Genomic DNA, 19,433 nt, shown 5'->3' with positions numbered 1-19,433 from the left:
TAAACAATAAAGGGAGCAAAAACATAAGTTTTATCACAATTATGGTTTCTAGTTTTCTTTTTCTCCACAACCTAGCCAGCATCGTTAAATAAATAAAAATATAGGTTGTCTACCATTATGTGCCAAAAAATGGGGGGGAAGAGGGGGAAATTATGTTAATACAAGTATTTATTTCCAAATATACTCACAGCTGTTTCTCCTTTTGGGAGATTTGTTTCTGCAGACCGTCAAATTTACTCTGGCATTCTTGTAGATATTTCTTGTCCTCATCTTCAGTGTCCATTTGCGCCTTCTCTGCTTGCTGCAATCTGGTGTAATTCAAATCAACTTTGGGTAAAACTGAGGCTAGAACTAGGGTGTAAAAGGGTGAAGAAGACAAATAAAAGAAAAATGGGGAAATAGAAACATTTCTAAATGAAAACAAAGTTTGGGGGAAAACTCACAAACTCAAACGTGAAAGAGCCACACAATGTCTAGAAATTGTTTTGTGATTTTTTTTTCAATATAACACATAATATACCCAGAATACTATCTTCAAATGTGCTTTATTTCTTGTTCATAATTAACAATGCAAAGCAATATAGCCTTTACCACTTATGTAAAGCATAATGAGTTAACTTTCAAAGTATAATACGTGTGTTACTGCCTTTTTACAAAACCATGAAAGTATAGTACTTATGTCTACACTAGGTGAAGAAGCCACATTGTTATATATTATGCTAGGATGTGTATGCTAGGAATCAAGTGTGCTACAAGGCCAAGAGCAAAGACCTGCAATTACTTCAAATAACAGCCAAGTCCTCCCTATAGAATCTTTATACATTTACTAAATTATGCCAATGTTCTGTGTGTGTATATGTGTTTTAAGATTCAAAAGAATTTATTATTAGTTGGCAACATTCTCTAGAGATCACTTTTGTTCCTCATTACTGAATTTTTAAAATTAGCTTAAAATGTGAATTTCTTTTTTTCTGCTTTTATTTGTAAGTCATTGCTTCTCCCTGTGCTTAGCTCCACTCCCTGCCTCCTATGGCCATCTAGGACTTCTTAGATTTAACGTCACTACTTTTATAAGAAAACATCTCCCAAGTATTCAAGGGACATTAAGTCCTTGTAGGGAATCAAAAGAGAAATTTCTATTCAACTAACCAAAAAAATTACCTCTTCTTTTCTTCCTTAAAACCATGCCAATGGCGCAACCCTCACACATTTCAAAAGTATAAAGGCCACTTCCAAAAAAAGAGAGTTAAGTGTAACATTCAAGTTATCTCTAAATCTAAATTTAAATTTAAAATATTAAGATGGAGAGATGGGAGACCCAAGCTTTTCTCTAAGAAATGAAAATAAAAGTCAGAGTGAGGTAGGCCTTGAAGTTGTGCTCTCACAGAAGAGGGCTAAGGGGAACTGGAAAATCAAGGAGCTAAAGCATAAGATGATGGCCAATCTGGGTTATAAACTATTTTAAAACACAGTAAAAAATCAGTAAAGGAGCTAGTAGGCAAAGAGTGGGCCAATGGGGAAAAAAGTCTGTGCCAACACATTGTGAAACCAAAGATTAACTTATTATTAAACAATTTTAATATTTTCCATCAAAAAGTAGCTAAAAAGATAAAACTGCATTCGAAAATTCTGACCTTCAAAGGGTCAAACTCAAATAAGCCCTTGTGCACAAGGTATGAAGAATTTTTGGAAATCCAAGTGCACCCACTCTGCTTTATGGCAGTGTATTACCACAGCAGCTGATCAATAAGTGTACAGGGTTCCTAATACCCTTTCACAATACATAATAGCATAAATTCTTTTTCAATTTAATATATTATAAAATTGTTGGTTCTCTTTTAGTCTGTTTGAATACAAGTGGTTTTCAGAAAGATATATCTTTGACCAGCTTGTACTGGTCCTGAGTGTCACTGCTGGCACATTTCACCAATGACATTGCAATTGTTCTAGTTTGAGTTAACAAATCATTGTCACTTCATAATGGAATGGACAGAAATCAAAAACAGAAAAAGGTAATAAAGATGTCCAAAATGTAAAAATGGGGATAAAGAAAACAAAAAAGAAAAAAGAAGAAAGAGGATGTCAATAAAAGAATATTCATGTCAATAAAGCATTAATAGTTATGTTTTTCATAAGTAGATTCAAAGAAAGCAATGATAAGACATATGTTGACACCAACATGACAGGTCAATGGAAATACATTACACTTTCCAACAATAAAAGTGAAAAATGCCAATATAAAACAATTCAATTTAAACAAAATTATTTCCTGTGTTAGGTTGAGGGTCCTAACTCAAAGAAACACAACTAAACTGCCAACTCAGAAAGCTTGATTTCACATAAAGGGATGGTGAATGACAAGGGATATGACAATCAATATGCATGGAAATCAATCAGGGATAATTCCACCATGGATTCTGTTCGTTTTTTACTTTTGCGAGGATTTTGTTTGTGTATTTGTTTTATGTAATACATTGAACCAAATGAAACTGCCGATATTAGGCCTTTCTAAAAAATCTACAAAATGGCAAGTTCAAATGAATCAGGCTAATATAAAGCAACTTGATTCCATGCAACAACCAAAACAAAAAAGGCAAAATTCTGCTGGGCTTAAAAAAAAATTCCTAATCTAAATTTTCCTAATGGTCTTTGTGGCAGGTGTCAGAGTTGAATAAAGAAAAGGGGGGTAAAGAAAGGGAAAAAGAAACTAAGACTGGAAATGCTGTACCTTTGTTCCAGCTGCCTCATGGCTGCAGTAATTTTATTAGTTTTTTCTTCTAGTCGGGCAATTATTTCATTTTTTTCTTTCAAATCAGCTTCAGAACCCTATTTAGAAAAACATAAAAGCTACAGTGGTTTTGATTTTTAAACCTGAGTATCTATAAGCTTTGTATATCATTTTGCTATGGGATTGTTACTTTGAAATGAGCAGTTTATTTGTTGATTAAAACACTCCTAGATGCACCCCAATGTTCATAGCAGCACTATTCACAATAGCCAAGACATGGAAACAACCTAAATGTCCATCAACAGATGAATGGATAAGGAATATGTGGTACATATATACAATGGAATACTACTCAGCCATAAAAAAGAAAGAATGCCATTTGCAGCAACATGGATGCAACCAGAGATTATCATACTAAGTGAAGTAAGCCAGAAAGAGAAAGACAAATACCATATTATATTGCTTATATGTGGAATATAAAATATGGCACAAATGAAACTATCTACAAGACAGAAACAGACTCACATACAGAGAACAGACCTGTTGCTGCCGAGGGGGAGGGGGAGTGGGGGAGAGATAGACTGGGAGTTTGGGGTTAGTATACGCAATGTATTACATATAGAATGGATAAACAACAAGGTCCTACTGTATAGCACAGGGAACTATGTTCAATATCCTGGGATAAACCATAATGAAAAAAATATAAAAAAGAATGTATATGTGTGTATAATTGAGTCACTTTGCTATACAGCAGAAATTAACACAACATTGTAATGCTGTAACACAACATTGTAAATCAACTATACTTCAATAAAAAATAAATTAAAAATAAAATAAAATACTCCTAGATATAAAGCAGTACTACTACAACTAGTTTTCATTTAAAATGTAATAAAGGGAGAATTCCCTGGTGGTCCAGTGGTTAAGACTCAGCTTTCATTGCCGAGGGAGCTTAGGTCGGGAAACTAAGCTCCCACAAGCTGTGCAGCAAGGTCAAAAAAAAAAAAAAAAGTAATAAAGGAAAAAAAAACCTCAGCCTTCAATATTTTCAGAAGATGAAAGAATAAACTCGTGTAAAATATGCTATTTTTTCAAATTAAATTGTAAAGGGCTTTTGGCAACAAGTCTACTTAACAGCAATGTCACTTTATTAGAAACTTTGTAACGATTATAGTAAAGCATTTCAATCAAAATTAAATCTCTTAGGACTACACTGTATAAAGAAGTTTACAAAAATGTCTTGCACATTTTGACTGAATTTTCCCAAAAGATTTAAGCTTCATCTGTGAATCTGTCAGCATTAAGAAACAAACTCAGGTAATTTTTTTGTTTGTTCTTTGACATTGCTACATTTCTTCAGCTTCCATTTAGGAAGTCACTGATTTTTACTACCGACATGGCACAATTAAAATGGGCTCATAGGGCTTCCCTGGTGGCGCGGTAGTTGGGGGTCTGCCTGTCGGTGCAGGGGACGCGGGTTTGTGCCCCGGTCCGGGAGGATCCCACATGCCACGGAGCGGCTGGGCCTGTGAGCCATGGCCGCTGAGCCTGCGCATCCGGAGCCTGTGCTACACAACGGAAGAGACCACAGCAGTGGGAGGCCCGCGCACCGCAAAAAAAAAAAAAAAAAAAAGGCTCATCTCTTAAAAACCGAATCTTTCGTACAAACATTCATTCTCAATTTACTTTTTATTTATTTATTTTTGGCTGCATCAGGTCTTAGTTGCGGCACACGGGATCTTTCGTTGCGGCACACGGGATCTTTTGTTGCAGCGCATGGGCTTCTCTCTAGGTGTGAGGTACAGGTTTTCTCTTCTCTAGCTGTGATGCGCAGGCTCCAGGGCGCATGGGCTCTGTAGTTTGCGGCACGCAGGCTCTCTAGTTGAGGCGTGTTAAGTCCAGTATTTGTGGTGTGAGGGCTTAGCTGACCCACTGCATGTGGGAACCTAGTCCCCCGACCAGGGACGGAACCACATCCCCTGCATTGGAAGGTGGATTCTTTACCACTGGACCAGCAGGGAAGTCCCTCATTTTCAATTTATATAACAAGAAGTTCCAAGAATTTAAGAACATTCCTTACCTGCAACTTTTGATACATCTCTATGTTAATTGCTTTAACTTCCTCTAGTTGTTGTCGAAGGCCTATCAGAGTATCTTGTTTCTCATGGATATCTTTCTCCAACAACTTCATGGCAAGTTCAATCTCATGTTTCATACTAACTTGTACTGCGAGCTCATTCTCCACATCCTGCAATTCAACACAGCCTCAATTCACACACTGCTTCAGGATGTCAAAGTCAGATACACAACAGTTAATGACAACAAAAAACAGTTACTACTTATTATGCAGACTACTCCTTTTGAGTTATAAGCCCCACTATAGGGAATCAACTAGGCCCTATAAGAACATTCTAAATATTTTCAAATGCACGTTTTGTTAAATGAAAGCATTTTCCACATTGTATTAATTATCACCATTTTTCTTTTTTTCTTTTTTTTTTTTTTTTTTTGCGGTACGCGGGCCTCTCACTGTTGTGGCCTCTCCCGTTGCTGAGCACAGGCTCTGGACGCACAGGCTCAGCGGCCATGGCTCACGGGCCCAGCCGCTCCGCGGCATGTGGGATCTTCCCGGACCGGGTCACGAACCCGCGTTCCCTGCATCGGCAGGCGGACTCTAAACCACTGCGCCACCAGGGAAGCCCCAATTATCACTATTTTAATGGCTAGAGAATTATGTATTCTTATGCCTCATAAACTCAGTATTAATTTTCATTTAACAAAGAAATGAAGTAGTCCATATCAGTAAAGGCCAAAGATAAATCAAAAATCCCATTTCACAAACAGTTTTAACTTCTTCTCTTCAAGAATTTTACATCAGAAGGATCCTAGCATTAAAGACAAAGAGCAAAAGGGATGGAAAGGCTGGCAATACTCTCTTCTTGACCTGGGTTGGTTACACAGGTATTTATGTTTTATGATCCATCAAGCTACATATTTGTATTTTTCTGTCAGTATTTCATAATTTAGAAAGGTTAAAAAATAAGTTAGTTTTAAATATGACTTTACTATTTGAATATTGATATCTGAATACATCATTCTATTCTATTTTTCGTAATGCTGGTCACAATCTACTCATTTCACAAACACAGACTGTAACACAGTTTAAAAACACTGTTTAAAAAATACTGACACAATGGGAGTTTAAAGAATTTGAAGGGACTAAGGGGATCAGATTGCTATCCCACACCAAGGAAGATAAGGCTGATAAGAGATTTTAGGTGGTGCTTAAGGGTAAATTATCATTTTTACTAATGTAACTGTAATGTAACCTACTTGTCTTAACTGAGATTCATCTCGAAGCTGCCTTCTGGCTTCATTGTACATTTCATCTAGCCCCTGCCTAGAATGCTTATATGTTTGAAGCTCAGTTTCCACATCTACTTTGGTAACCTAGGAAGAAAACATAAAACTTTTAATTCTATAATCACTACTATTAATACAGCACAGATATATCCAGTCTATGCAAAAGTCCCCAAAAGGGCTATTTCTGATGCAAGACAATCTGTCTGCAATCAATCTATACTTACTTCTAGGTGCTGCTGTGTTTTCATTAAAATCAATTTATTTTCACTTCGTAATTGATGATTTTCTTCTTGGAGTTTAATGATATTATTCTTTGCTATTGCTAACTAAAAATAAAACAGGGGCAAGAAAAAAAGATTTTAAACATCTGTATTTATACTTGCTTTACAGGTTATGTGCATGACTATAATAATAGAAAATAAAATTCGAAAACTTGTAAAACATCTCTCACATCTACAGAAATTTTCATAAGAAAAATGTGCTCCTATTATCCCAAGATACCAATTAAAGAAATTATACTCTTATTTCTATTTCCTTTTGTTAACCAGTCAAATCGTATGTTAGTAGAAACATATTGCTTATCTGATTTATAATATGTCCTGAATACAAAGTGCATGAGTAAGCATATGAAGAATTATATGGTAAACAGTAAGACTGTAAAGACTTGCGTAAAGGCAAAAACATCTATAAGGGAAGTTCTGCTATTATTGAAAATGTAACACAGACATTCATGATAATCAAATAGGACACCCTTGTGAAATCTGGGCATGCTGAGTGACTGACGATCACAAATATGAGACAGCTCTCACCCTCAGAGTTATATATGAATGACTAAGTGACTTGGCTCTGAAGCCTAGAATGAAAAGAGGGATCCTAGGAAAGGAAAGCAGGAACTACTCCCCAATGTTGGCTTGCAAATAGATTTCTGAACACTTGGTCAGAAAGGCAACTCGAACTTCACAGTGCGCCTATTATGGTCAAGAAGAGGCACAAACTAGCGAAGAGCTCTCTCTAATGGTCCCAATCTATCAAACTATCAAATGGTCCTAAACTATCAAAATGAAAATGCAGTCATGCAAACAGTCATGTGCTTCCTGGTTTGGGAAAATTAGGCCAGTTCTAAAAGAAATATGAATTTTGATTAACATGTAAAGTAGGGTTCATAGCACTAATAACAGATTTCTTCCTCTAGCCTAAATAATTCTGAAAATGGAAAGCAATAATTCTTTTTTTTTAAATTAATTTATTTTATTTTTATTATTTATTTTTGGCTGCACTGGGTCTTCATTGCTGCGTGGGCTTTCTCTAGTTGCAGCGAGTGGGGGCTACTCTTTGTTGCGGTGCGCAGGCTTCTCACTGCAGTGGCTTATCTTGATGCAGAGGACGGGTTCTAGGCTCATGGGCTCTAGAGTGCAGGCTCAGTAGTTGTGGCGCACGGGCTTAGTTGCTCCGCGGCATGTGGGATTTTCCCGGACCAGGGCTTGACCCCGTGTCCCCTGCATGGCAGGTAGATTCTTAACCACTGAGCCACCAAGGAAGTCCGGAAAGCAATAATTCTATGGTTAGATAGATTAAAAAACAAAACAAAACAAAACACCACAACTTATCTCAAAAGCAACTTTACAAATAGTATTAAAAAGAGATCTGAGGGAGTTCCCTGGTGGCCTAGAGGTTAGGATTTGGCACTGTCACGGCTATGGCCCGGGTTCGATCCCTGGCTGGGGAACTGAGATCCCACAAGCTGTGCAGCATGGCCAAAATATTTTTTTTGAAGTTTTTTAAAAAAAGAGAGCTGGGGTAAATTTCTGGTTCTGCAACCACCAGACAACTACTTCAACAATGCAGGAAACCAGAGCACATGGGATGAGTTTTACACATGGGAGGGTGGAGAAAGGGCGTACATGATCATGGAGTGATGCTTGTAAGGAAAAGTAATCTGAATAGGAGAACACGAGGGACAGGATCATTTTAATGGTAATTCCTAACTATAGGTGATACAGGTCATCCAGATTAAAAAATGAGACTCATGGCTTATTTATAGAAGAGTTGTATGCATTTCCTCTTTGGGGCTCATTTCTAGAAGCTGAGTATCTCAAACAATTCACAGATTCACCTAAGAATTTGCCGGATGGTTTCTTTAGCATGGTTTCTTTAGAACTTATGATCATCAATTACAACTATACTATAAGTATTCCATCATAATGATGAAAATGTGTTTGTGTGTGTGTGTGTGTGTGTGTGTGTGTGTGGGCACGCTTAATGCATTCATACTTAAAATGGAAAAGGATCACCAATACTAGGTCCATGAAAGGCAATTATCCATGGCTAGGTGACAATACCTCTTCAATCAGCTTAGTATTTGACTTTTCTAAAGAGTCAACTCTTGAATGGAGACTGCTGACTGTGCTGCTGGAATTAATAAAGAAAAAACTCATTCAGAATCACACAAACTCACAAAGGCAAGAAAAAGTATGTTATCCTGGACTCATCATGTTGACTGACATGCACCAACTGCCCTGTCTGAGTTTTTGATTATGGGAAATTTCATTAAGTTGGAGAACTTGATCTGACTAACAGAGCAATAAAATCTGTAGCAAAAGAATAAAATTTTCTATTAAAATTCCATTTGATGCTGCTCATTATATTTTGCTGTCTTCTTAGGGTCTTTCTTACATTTAACTTATAACATTTAGGAATTAAAATTCCACACAAAGATTACTAAATATTGTTAAAACTAAATTCAAAATTATTTTAAATTTAGGATGAATTTTAAATGTCCACTTGATAATTAAGTGGCTTAATGAAGCCTGTAAATAGTGGTCTTCAACACAAGCTCCATCTGTTCACCCTCTCCACTTTCATAATAACTTAAAGACCTCCAAAGTCACCCATGGTTTGGGAAATGTGAATATGAGACACCCAGCATCAGGTATCCAATCAGCCTGCAGCTAAGCAATCACCCATCTTTCAAGGATAGAGTCAAAAGTCAGGTTACAGTATATGAACAAATTTGTTCTGTGCATTTTTACTTAAATCGATCAAGACTGGACATTACTGTACATTTTACTGAGTCATTTTTCAAGGCCTGCTTGATTCTACCATCTCAAACTTTCTCTAATAAAATGAAATATGCTGTATATGTTACAGTAAAATCTATAATAGATTCAACAAATTTTACACTAGCCTCAGAAATAAGTAATGGCATATTAGTTTAACTGATGAAACAAGAAAAATGTTTTTCTACTCATATTAAATCATTTTAAAAATACAATCATTCTTAGGTAAACAACTTGAATTTTTCAGAAACAGCACAAGGGTATCCTGAGGGTGATATGTAATAAGTACAGGACTAGGAGATGGAAGACCAAGTTTATAGTCCCTGCTTTTCTACTTTGTAACTGCGTCACCTTCAAAGTTGTAAAACCTTTCTGAGCTTCAGTTTCCTTATCTATAAAATCAGACAATGATATTTGCCCTACTTTTATGTGAGAATCAATAAAATAATAATCAAAAAGCACTTTTAAAAACAATAAACACTCAACAGTTGTTTTCTTTAAGTGAAGGATAATGAGTTCTATTTTTTCTATTTTCTATACTTTTGAAATATTCTAAATGTACAAGAACTACTTTCTAAAGAGACAAACAATAAAAAAATAATACATAAAATATACAAAAGTAAGGTACCAGTATTGCTGTAACTGAATACACATAATTGAAAAGGGAATGAGAAAGCTCTTCTGAACTGAATGAAATAAACTCTAAAGATAAACAGTTGAGTAAGAATAGTAAACTACAGACTAGTGTAAAAAGTATGCTACCCTATGTATCTCTGGAGGCATACACAAGAACCTAGTGTATTAATTACTCCCAAAGAGGGAAACCAGATGGTTGGAGATCAGGGAAGGGGGAAATTTTTCATTTTATGTTCCTTTTGAAGTTCGAACCATGTGAATATATTACCTATTCCCAAATAGTGAATAAAAATTTAAAAGTAAATAAATAAGCAGTACAAGGTTGCATTCAGATATACAATCTCAGAAATACAAATTACAAAATACATATATATATGCATATATTTCCTATGATATCAATTATTAAAACTCCATGATAAAAAAAGAAAAGACACTGATATAAGATCTTTCTTCTCTCTCCAACTTCAGAGAGAAAGCAAGAGTTACAACTTATTAGTTTCTTTTTCTAAAATGGGAAAATGTTTAACTGTATTTTCTGATTGTAATGCATGTTTATTGAGTGAAACTCAGAAAATACAGAAAAGTATAAAGAAATTAAAAAATTATTCATAATATCACCCAGAGATAGGCATTTTTGAATTATTCATCTTAGTTAATGAGAACAGTCTGTTTCTAACAATGCAGTAAATATTATTCACTATACCTGTGCTATCTGGTATGGCAGCCATAAGCCACATGTGGCTTCTCTGAATTGAAATGTGCTGTAAGTGTAAAATGCACATTGAATTTTGAAAACAGTACAACAAAATATATAAAATATCTCATATTTCATGTTTCTTTTTTATTTTTTTAATGTGGTTACTAGATATTTTAAATTACCTTTGTGACTCACATTATATTTCTACTAGACAGAACTATACTATACTATTTTACACACAAGATCTCAGAAATTCTTCCCAGATAGAGTATTCACTAACAGCTTCAATGACCAGGTGACATTGGAAGGAGAAAACTTCCACCATGGAAGATGACAGTCACCAAGGAAGATGAAGTCCTTTGAAGTAGGAAAAATGAATTTTTTTTTTTCTTTTTGCAGTGTGTGAGCCTCTCACTGTTGTGGCCTCTCCCGTTGTGGAGCACAGGCTCCGGACGCGCAGGCTCAGCGGCCATGGCCCACGGGCCCAGCCACTCCGCGGCATATGGGAGCTTCCCGGACCGGGGCACGAACCCGTGTCCCCTGCATCGGCAGGTGGACTCTCAACCACTGCGCCACCAGAGAAGCCCGGAAAAATGAATTTTTGAACCAACAAAATGATATAAACTTTCACCCTATCTAAGGCTTTTTTCTCAAGGGTAGAGGGATAAGTCTGAAATTCTATTTTTAAATGTCTCTGAAGATTCTATTTAAAAATATGACTCTCATTTTCTGCTGAAAATCAATTATTTCCAATAATTCTCTGTATTCTCAATTTCCATTCACTCTCTATCCCCTCAACCCCTTTTCAAAGATGCTTAGAAAAAAGGAATAGGGTTAAGATGACCTGAAGGGGGGGGAAAAAAAAAACCGAAGACAACATCCAAAATGTACTAAGTATCCATGTGGTCCATAATACTTACTTCAGTTGTCTATTTAATTCTTCAACATAATTCTTCTGGTCTAATATGGCAGCAATTTGAACATTCCTAGAGAAGGGGAAAAAGCAGCTTTGTGCTAACTGGAAAAGTATTTACTGGGTGACCCAAAAAAAAAACCCCACAAAAGATCTAAATTATCTAAAATAGTTGTTAAACCATAATGGTAAAACAACGTTATCTTGCCTTTAAAATAAAATTCAAGAATCTTTATAACCATATAGCAGCAAGCTGTGTACTAAATAACTATAACTTTTGTTATATAAATTACTTGCTAATATTAAACAATACCATTAGTATGTTTTTAAATATTTTTGCATTTATTTATTTATTTTGTTTTGCAGTACGCAGGCCTCTCACTGTTGTGGCCTCTCCCGCTGCGGAGCACAGGCTCCGGATGCGCAGGCTCAGCGGCCATGGCTCATGGGCCCAGCCGCTCCGCAGCATGTGGGATCTTCCCGGACCGGGGCACGAACCCGTGTCCCCTGCATCGGCAGGCGGACTCTCAACCACTGTGCCACCAGGGAAGCCCCATTTATTTTTTTAAGAAATATATTTGACATATAACATTGTGTAAATTTAAGGTGTACAACATGTTAATATAATACATTTAATATTGTGAAATGATTGCCATTATGTCTTAAAATAAACCAGCATTTGTAAGCTTATGAATAATAAGCTTTCATTTCTTTTTATCACAGAAACAGAGCTGACTATTAAAATGGGTCTCCGGGGAATTCCCTGGCAGTCCAGTGATTAGGACTCCACGCTCTCAGTAACAAGGGCCCAGGTTCCATCCCCGGTTGGGGAACTAAAATCCCATGAGCCGTGCAGCACCACCAAAAAATAAATAAATAAAAAAGAAAATGGGTCTCTGAACTACTGGTATGACCAAAAGTCATACTTCAGATTAAAACCTCCTTCTAAGTGATTTTTGCTTTGTAAACCGAGTAAATGGAAGTGAAAACAAAACAAAGCAGGAACTACACAGAAAAAAAGGAAATAAAAACCACATTGCAAATAGATGGACCTCATACTGATTTGTAAAGAGCTACAAATAAAATACAACATGTGAAATAACTTATGAAAATCATACCTTTCTTTATTTCCAATATCTTCTTCATTCTTTAAATACATGGAAAAATCAATCACTCCAACCTAAAGTAAATAAAGTTATTCTTATTTAGAGGGTGGAAATTCTAGAAGTACCTTTTACATACAACTGACTTTCATCCCTAACTTTTCTCTAGTGTTTAACAGCACTGTTTACAACTTAGAGTAATACCTGGATCAAAGAGGAACAGTACAAACTGAAAACACTGCATTTGGCACTAGTCATTCTCACTTACTTGTGAGTCTAAATCCTCTCCCTTTACACACAGATTAGCGTCTATCACATTCAGGCCAACCAGCAACCCAACAATTACTGCTCCTTCTTCTTCCATCATTAGTGCATGATACTCATAGAATTCACTGTGAAAATTAAAATAATAAAAATCATACATTACAAATTTATTTTGAAAACTAAATTTTAAAATCTCAATACCTTATTACAAGAATGGAACCCATATAAATTATGTAACTTGAAATTAGCCTTTCTATATGCAAATAACTTAAAATTTTTGAGATTTAAATGTCTATAAAGAAAACGTAAAAGAAACGGACTGAAGGAGATAAAAGAGGAAAAGGAATTTTGAGAGAGAGAAAAGAGAAGCAAACAGATTTTAAAAAAAAGGGGGCAGCATTGAGGCCTGGAATGTTTGTGACTCTCGAAAGATACAGTGACTGCTGCTGATCTGATTACGATACTTTTTAGTACAGTTGAATTTTCATCCCAGGATTTATTAAGACGCTTAGGATAAAGACTAATGTGGGGAAACGAACATAAGAAACATTTCAAGTCCATTTTCTAATCAATGCATTTGGTATATCTATTGCAAGTGCTCTTAATAGATAAGCATTAAAGATATTTATGGATATATAGATCCCAAAAAATGTTCAAACAAGAGACTTGTGAAAGAAATAGGACAGCCTAAAAACTAAGACTTGACAACTAATACTCAGAAAACTATTTACCACTGTCTCATGCCTTCCTCAAGAAGTCCCATATATATTATTTAATCACCTTAATTAACCTTCAGAATATCGTTGAGAAACTGAAGGCGTTTAAAGCATGGTCATTCTTATTTAACAAATGGGAAAACCAAGATGTACAACTGGAGTCACAAGTAAAATAAAAAACGACCAGGGACTTCCCTGGTGGCCCAGTGGTCAAAAATCCACCTTCCAGTACAGGGGATGAGGGTTTGATCCCTGGTTGGGGAACTAAGATCCCACGTGCCGAGGGGCAACTAAGCCTACAAGCCACAACTACTAAGCCCGTGTGCCTCAACTACAGAGCCCACATGCTGCAAACTACACAGCCCACGCGCTCTGGAGCCCACAACTACAGAGCCCACGTGCCATAACTACAGAGAGAAAACCCACTCGCCACAACTAGAAAGAAGCCCACACGCTGCAATGAAGAGCCTTAGCACCGCAATAAAAAAGATCCTTCATTCCACAACGAAGACCCGATGGAGCCAAAAATAAAAATAAATTTAAAAGAAGAAAACATTAAAAAAAAAAGACCAGATTCTCCAAAATATCACAGAGGCACTCTAAGAGAACAAGGGCGAAGAGAGGGGCTGCCATGGGCCCACTCCCTTTGAGAACTGATATCCTTGCTTTGAAAGTCCGTCTTAAACATTTGGCCTTCAATTTACACTGACAGTTTAAAAAGGACCCACAATACAATCAAAGCAGTAGTTTGGACATTCAAGATCTAAAAAGAAACCTCCTGAATTAAAGCCCCAAATTCCAATACAAATTTTTATTCATAGAATTAACTAATTTAGGAAAAAATTAAAACTTAGAAATACGACATATAAATTTCCACCTTGTCAGCCAATAAAAATCTTACAGTATTCATTTTTTTAGGCTAGTTCTTGATCCACGTTATGTACCCACCATGCTTCTCTATCTCATTTTGCTCCTCCTTTTATTTTATGCCATCGTAATGTATTTTACATATCCTTTCATACTATATCTTCAATCCTTTTTGGGAAACAGGATATAAATGAAATAAAAAATGAAAATGAACATGATTTAATGGTAATACCTCAAGAGATCCCTTTGAATAATTAAGCAACGCAGGTAGTCAGCCATTTTTTTTTGCATGAGGGCTAATCGAAGCCACGCTCTTGCACGACCCAGGGGGGTCCTGAAAAGCAAAACCCAACAGTCAGAAAAGAGCCCCAGCCCAAAGATTATAGACTACATCGTCTATCTTTGTTGAAGTACACATTAATAAAGAAAAAACGCAATTTATCATGGTTTTATCTTAGTTTCTAGAGCTTTAAGTCAGCTCTTTGAGCATGCAAACCAATCCCTGGGAGCTTTTTAAGTCTCTAAGATAAATCTGCACCTACAGACCATTTTATGTCTTGGAAAAAATGACTCTCTAAATAGGATATTTCCTCAAGAAATATTTTATCAGAATAGGCTTAGCCCTCTAAATATGATTATGCAAAATGCATCAATAAAGGCAATATAATGCTCTCAAAAAATAACTGATATTATATCTGCATTTTAAAAAACATGACAAAGCTAAGAAGGTATCTAGATGCTAATTAATTAGAAAGAATCACTGCTTGCTATTTTTCAAATGTTTCTTTTATCCAGTTGTCGTTTAAAACATTAAATCTCCTCTTTAACGTGGAGGCCTGATGGGAACAGAACTTTTAAAACAACAAATTTGTCTGAAAGGCTGTGGACCAGGCCATTTTTGCTGGCTATAAGCAGTGTCTCTGGGACAGAGGGAGCACACAGCTCTTCTTAAAACTGAAGGTATCCTGCAACCTTACCAAATACGTTCTAGTAGTTTTCTGGTGGCATCTTTAGGATTTTCTTTGTATAGTATCATGTCATCAGCAAATAGTGACAGTTTTACTTCTTCTTTTCCATTTGTATTCCTTTTATATCTTTTCCTTCTCTGATTGCTGTGGCTAGGACTTCCAATACTATGTTGAATAATAGTGGTGAGAGTGGACATCCTTGTCTTGTTACTGATCTTAGAGGAAATGCTTTCAGTTTTTCACCACTGAGAATGATGTTTACTGTGGGTTTGTCATATATGGTTTTTATTATGTTGGGGTAGGTTCCCTCTATGCCCACTTTCTGGAGAGTTTTTAACATAAATCGGTGTTGAATTCTGTCAAAAGCTTTTTCTGCATCTATTGAGATGATCTCATGGTTAACAACGAAAGATCAGAAAGAGAAATTAAGGAAACAATAAAAGAATAAAATACCTAGGAATAAACCTACCTAAGGAGGCAAAAGACCTGTACTCAGAAAACTATAAAACACTGATGAAAGAAAACAAAGATAACATAAACAGATGGAGAGATATACCATTCTGCTAGATTGGAAGAATCAATATTGTGAAAATGACTATACTACCCAAAGCAATCTACAGGTTCAGGGCAATCCCTATCAAATTACGAATGGCATTTTTCACAGAACTAGAACAAAAAATTTTACAACTTGTATGGAAACACAAAAGACCCCGAACAGCCAAAGCAATCTTGAGAAAGAAAAATGGAGCTGGAGAAATCAAGCTCCCTGACTTCAGACTATACTACAAAGCTACAGTTATCAAGACAGTATGGTACTGGCACAAAAACAGAAATATAGATCAGTGGAATAGGATAGAAAGCCCAGAGATAAACCCACGCACATATGGTTACCTTATCTTTGACAAAGGAGGGAAGAATGTACAATGGAGAAAGGACAGCCTCTTCAATAAGTGGTGCTGGTAAAAACAGATAGATACATGTAAAAGAATGAAATTAGAACACACCATAACACCATATGCAAAAATAAACTCAAAATGGATTAAAGAACTAAATGTAAGGCCAGACACTATCAAACTCTTACAGGAAAACATAGGCAGAACACTCTATGACATACATCACAGCAAGATCCCTTTTGACCCACCTCGTAGAGTAAGGGAAATAAAAACAAAAATAAACAAATGGGACCTAATGAAACTTAAAAGCTTTTAGACAGCAAAGGAAACCATAAACAAGACGAAAAGACAACCCTCCAAATGGTAGAAAATATTTGCAAACAAAGTAACTGACAAAGGATTAATCTCCAAAATATACAAGCAGCTCACGCAGCTCAATATCACAGAAAACAAACAACCCAATCCAAAAATGGGCAGAAGACCTAACTAGACATTTCTCCAAAGAAGATATACAGATGGCCAGCAAATACATGAAAAGATGCTCAACTTCACTAATCAGGAGAGAAATGCAAATCAAAACCATAATGAGGTATTACCTCACACAGGTCAGAATGGCCATCATCAAAAAATCGACAAACAATAAATGCTGGAGAGGGTGTGGAGAAAAGGGAACCCTCTTGCACTGTTGGTGGGAATGTAAATTGATACAGCCACTATGGAGAACATTATGGAGGTTCCTTAAAAACCTACAACTACAAGTACCATACGACCCAGCAATCCCACTACTGGGCATATACCCTGAGAAAACCATAGTTCAAAAAGAGTCATGTACCACCATGTTCACTGCAGCACTATTTACAACAGCCAGGACATGGAAGCAACCTAAATGTCCATCAACAGATGAATGGATAAAGAAGATGTGGCACATATAGACAATGGAATATTACTCAGCCATAAAAAGCAACAAAACTGAGTTTTTGTAGTGAGGTGGATGGACCTAGAATTTGTCATACAGAGTGAAGTAAGTCAGAAAGAGAAAAACAAACACCATATGCTAATGCATGTATATGGAATTTCAAAAAGCAGTACGGATGAACCTAGTGGCAGGGCAGGAATAAAGATGCAGATGTAGAGAACAGACTTGAGGGCATGGAGGGGAAGGGGAAGCTGGGACAAAGTGAGAGAGTACCACTGACATATATACACTACCAAATGTAAAATGGATGGCTAGTAGGAAGCTGCTGCATAGCACAGGGAGATCAGCTGGATGCTTTGTGACCACCTAGAGGGGTGGGATAAGAAGGGTAGGAGGGAAGCTCAAGAGGGAGGGGATATGTGGATATATGTATACATATAGCTGATTCACTTTGTTGTACAGCAGAAACTAACACAACATTGTAAAGCATTTATACTCTAATAAAGATGTAAAAAAAAAACTGAAGGTGTTTGTGCTCAAGATGAAAACTAATTCTATCTAGGCAAGAGATGTGCTGATGTGTACAAAGCAAAAAACAATACAGTACCTCCTTATGGCAAACTGAACAAAACCAGCCATCTGGGGAAAGGTAACCTGTGCTCATGGTAACAGTGGCATGGTTTGCACCAAATTCTAAAGCAACCTTCCTACTAAGGTCATTGGACACAGAATCGGTGTGATGCTATACCCCTCAAGGATTTAAACTTATTGAAAAGTAAATCAATAAAAGTGTGGATTTGTCCTCTTGCTAAAAAAAATTTAATCTCATATCTCTCTTATCCAAATTCTTATCATTTAGTAAAAATAAAACCAAGTTTTACAGAACATGTATGACTTTTTTAAAGAGAAATACATCATTCACACTTTTATGTTTTTTTATGCAGAGAACATTTTGGCAGGTAATGTGGGAGGAAACTTAATCTTCACTTCAAACAGCTAACAAATTTCTTATGGCTTAGCATTTTATTTTATTTATTTTATTTTATTTATTTTTTATCACCCACCCACCTCAGGCTTAGCATTTTAATGAATACTATTTTTCTTTTTTTTTTTTTTTTTTTTTTTTTTTTTTCTGGCGTTATGCGGGCCTCTCACTGTTGTGGCCTCTCCCATTTGCGGAGCACAGGCTCCGGACGCGCAGGCTCAGCAGCCATGGCTCACGGGCCCAGCCGCTCCGCGGCATGTGGGATCATCCCGAAACGGGGCACGAACCCGCGTCTCCTGCATCGGCAGGCGGACTCTCAAGCACTGCGCCACCAGGGAAGCCCTGAATACTATTTTTCAGAAAACATTTTTTTTACTTTTGTAGAGTTTGGCTTTTTAAAAACAATATGAACATGTATTTTCATATTAAAATGAAACCAAATCTTACATTTCTCTTTTTGAGAGTTAAATTCCCCTTTTCCTTTCTTTGTTAAAAATTGCTACACCTTATATACCATTGTAAGAAATATGAAGTGTGAACATCACTTGCTATTTAATTCTAAAAACTGGGTTTAAATCCTGGCTCTGCCACTTGTTAACTGTAACTTCTTTGATCTTTACTTTTCACATCTATACAATTATCATGATAATAATCTCTACCCTAAGGTTGATTTAAGTGCTAAATGAGATAAGTCCTGTAAAACAATTATCCTGTTACCCTGACACAGTACTCAATGAATAGCTATTTACTTTTATCACTCAATTAAGTACAACTTGCCAACATTTGGATGTTGTGATAACAGAAAACACTACCATATTCCCTATAACATACAAAACCCTAAATTGTAAAGCTAAGAGAAAGCAAACTGATAATCTGACAAAAAATGGTAAGCATAAAAAAAAGTTATCTCATTCACAAGAATTAAGATAAACTAAAGTAAGCTCTTCTATCTTAATCACACCCTGAAGAACATAAAACATTAGCCTTAACAGCAAAACACCTGCAAAAAATTTTCAACACTCATGAGTCACTAGCTAGAACATTCAGCTTTTAGGACATTTCACATACAGTTTTTCCTCAGTATTTGTGGGGGATTGGTTCCAGGACCCCCTCAGATACCAAAATCCATGGATACTCAAGTCCCTTATATAAAATGGCATAGTATTTTGCATATAACCTATGTGCAACCTCCCATATACTTTAAATCATCTTTAGATTACTTATAATACCTAATACAAAGTAAATACTATGTAAATAGTTGCCAGGGTGTGGCAAATTCAAATTTTGCTTTTTGAAACCTTCTGAAAAAAATTTTTTTGAATATTTTT

At 36.2% G+C, this 19,433-nt stretch overlaps 1 protein-coding gene and 1 pseudogene across 4 annotated transcripts in view; one reads left to right on the top strand and one right to left on the bottom strand.

Annotated features, from left to right (window-relative positions):
* The window catches only part of RUFY2 (RUN and FYVE domain containing 2), a 47,372-nt gene that overhangs the window by 19,636 nt on the left and 8,303 nt on the right, over nucleotides 1–19,433 (bottom strand). For 2 of the 4 annotated variants that reach the window (XM_007456463.1, XM_007456462.1), the window contains exons 4-13: nucleotides 14,576–14,677; nucleotides 12,765–12,888; nucleotides 12,512–12,573; nucleotides 11,401–11,466; nucleotides 8,431–8,500; nucleotides 6,316–6,417; nucleotides 6,062–6,178; nucleotides 4,809–4,976; nucleotides 2,729–2,826; nucleotides 189–308 (exon numbers count right to left, since the gene is read on the bottom strand). In XM_007456463.1, the coding sequence (XP_007456525.1) occupies nucleotides 189–308; nucleotides 2,729–2,826; nucleotides 4,809–4,976; nucleotides 6,062–6,178; nucleotides 6,316–6,417; nucleotides 8,431–8,500; nucleotides 11,401–11,466; nucleotides 12,512–12,573; nucleotides 12,765–12,888; nucleotides 14,576–14,677 (1,029 nt within the window). Of the gene's footprint in view, nucleotides 1–188; nucleotides 309–526; nucleotides 1,974–2,728; nucleotides 2,827–4,808; nucleotides 4,977–6,061; nucleotides 6,179–6,315; nucleotides 6,418–8,430; nucleotides 8,501–11,400; nucleotides 11,467–12,511; nucleotides 12,574–12,764; nucleotides 12,889–14,575; nucleotides 14,678–19,433 lie in introns of those variants that run through there. The other 2 variants (XM_007456465.1, XM_007456464.1) reach the window with 2 other exon arrangements.
* Nucleotides 15,055–17,883, top strand: LOC103081586 (60S ribosomal protein L35a pseudogene; annotated as a pseudogene).

Source organism: Lipotes vexillifer, unplaced genomic scaffold (genome assembly GCF_000442215.2).
Source record: "Lipotes vexillifer unplaced genomic scaffold, Lipotes_vexillifer_v1.1 scaffold520, whole genome shotgun sequence".
NCBI classification, from domain to species: Eukaryota; Metazoa; Chordata; class Mammalia; order Artiodactyla; family Lipotidae; genus Lipotes; species Lipotes vexillifer.
This window is presented reverse-complemented; position numbering and strand designations above follow the sequence as displayed.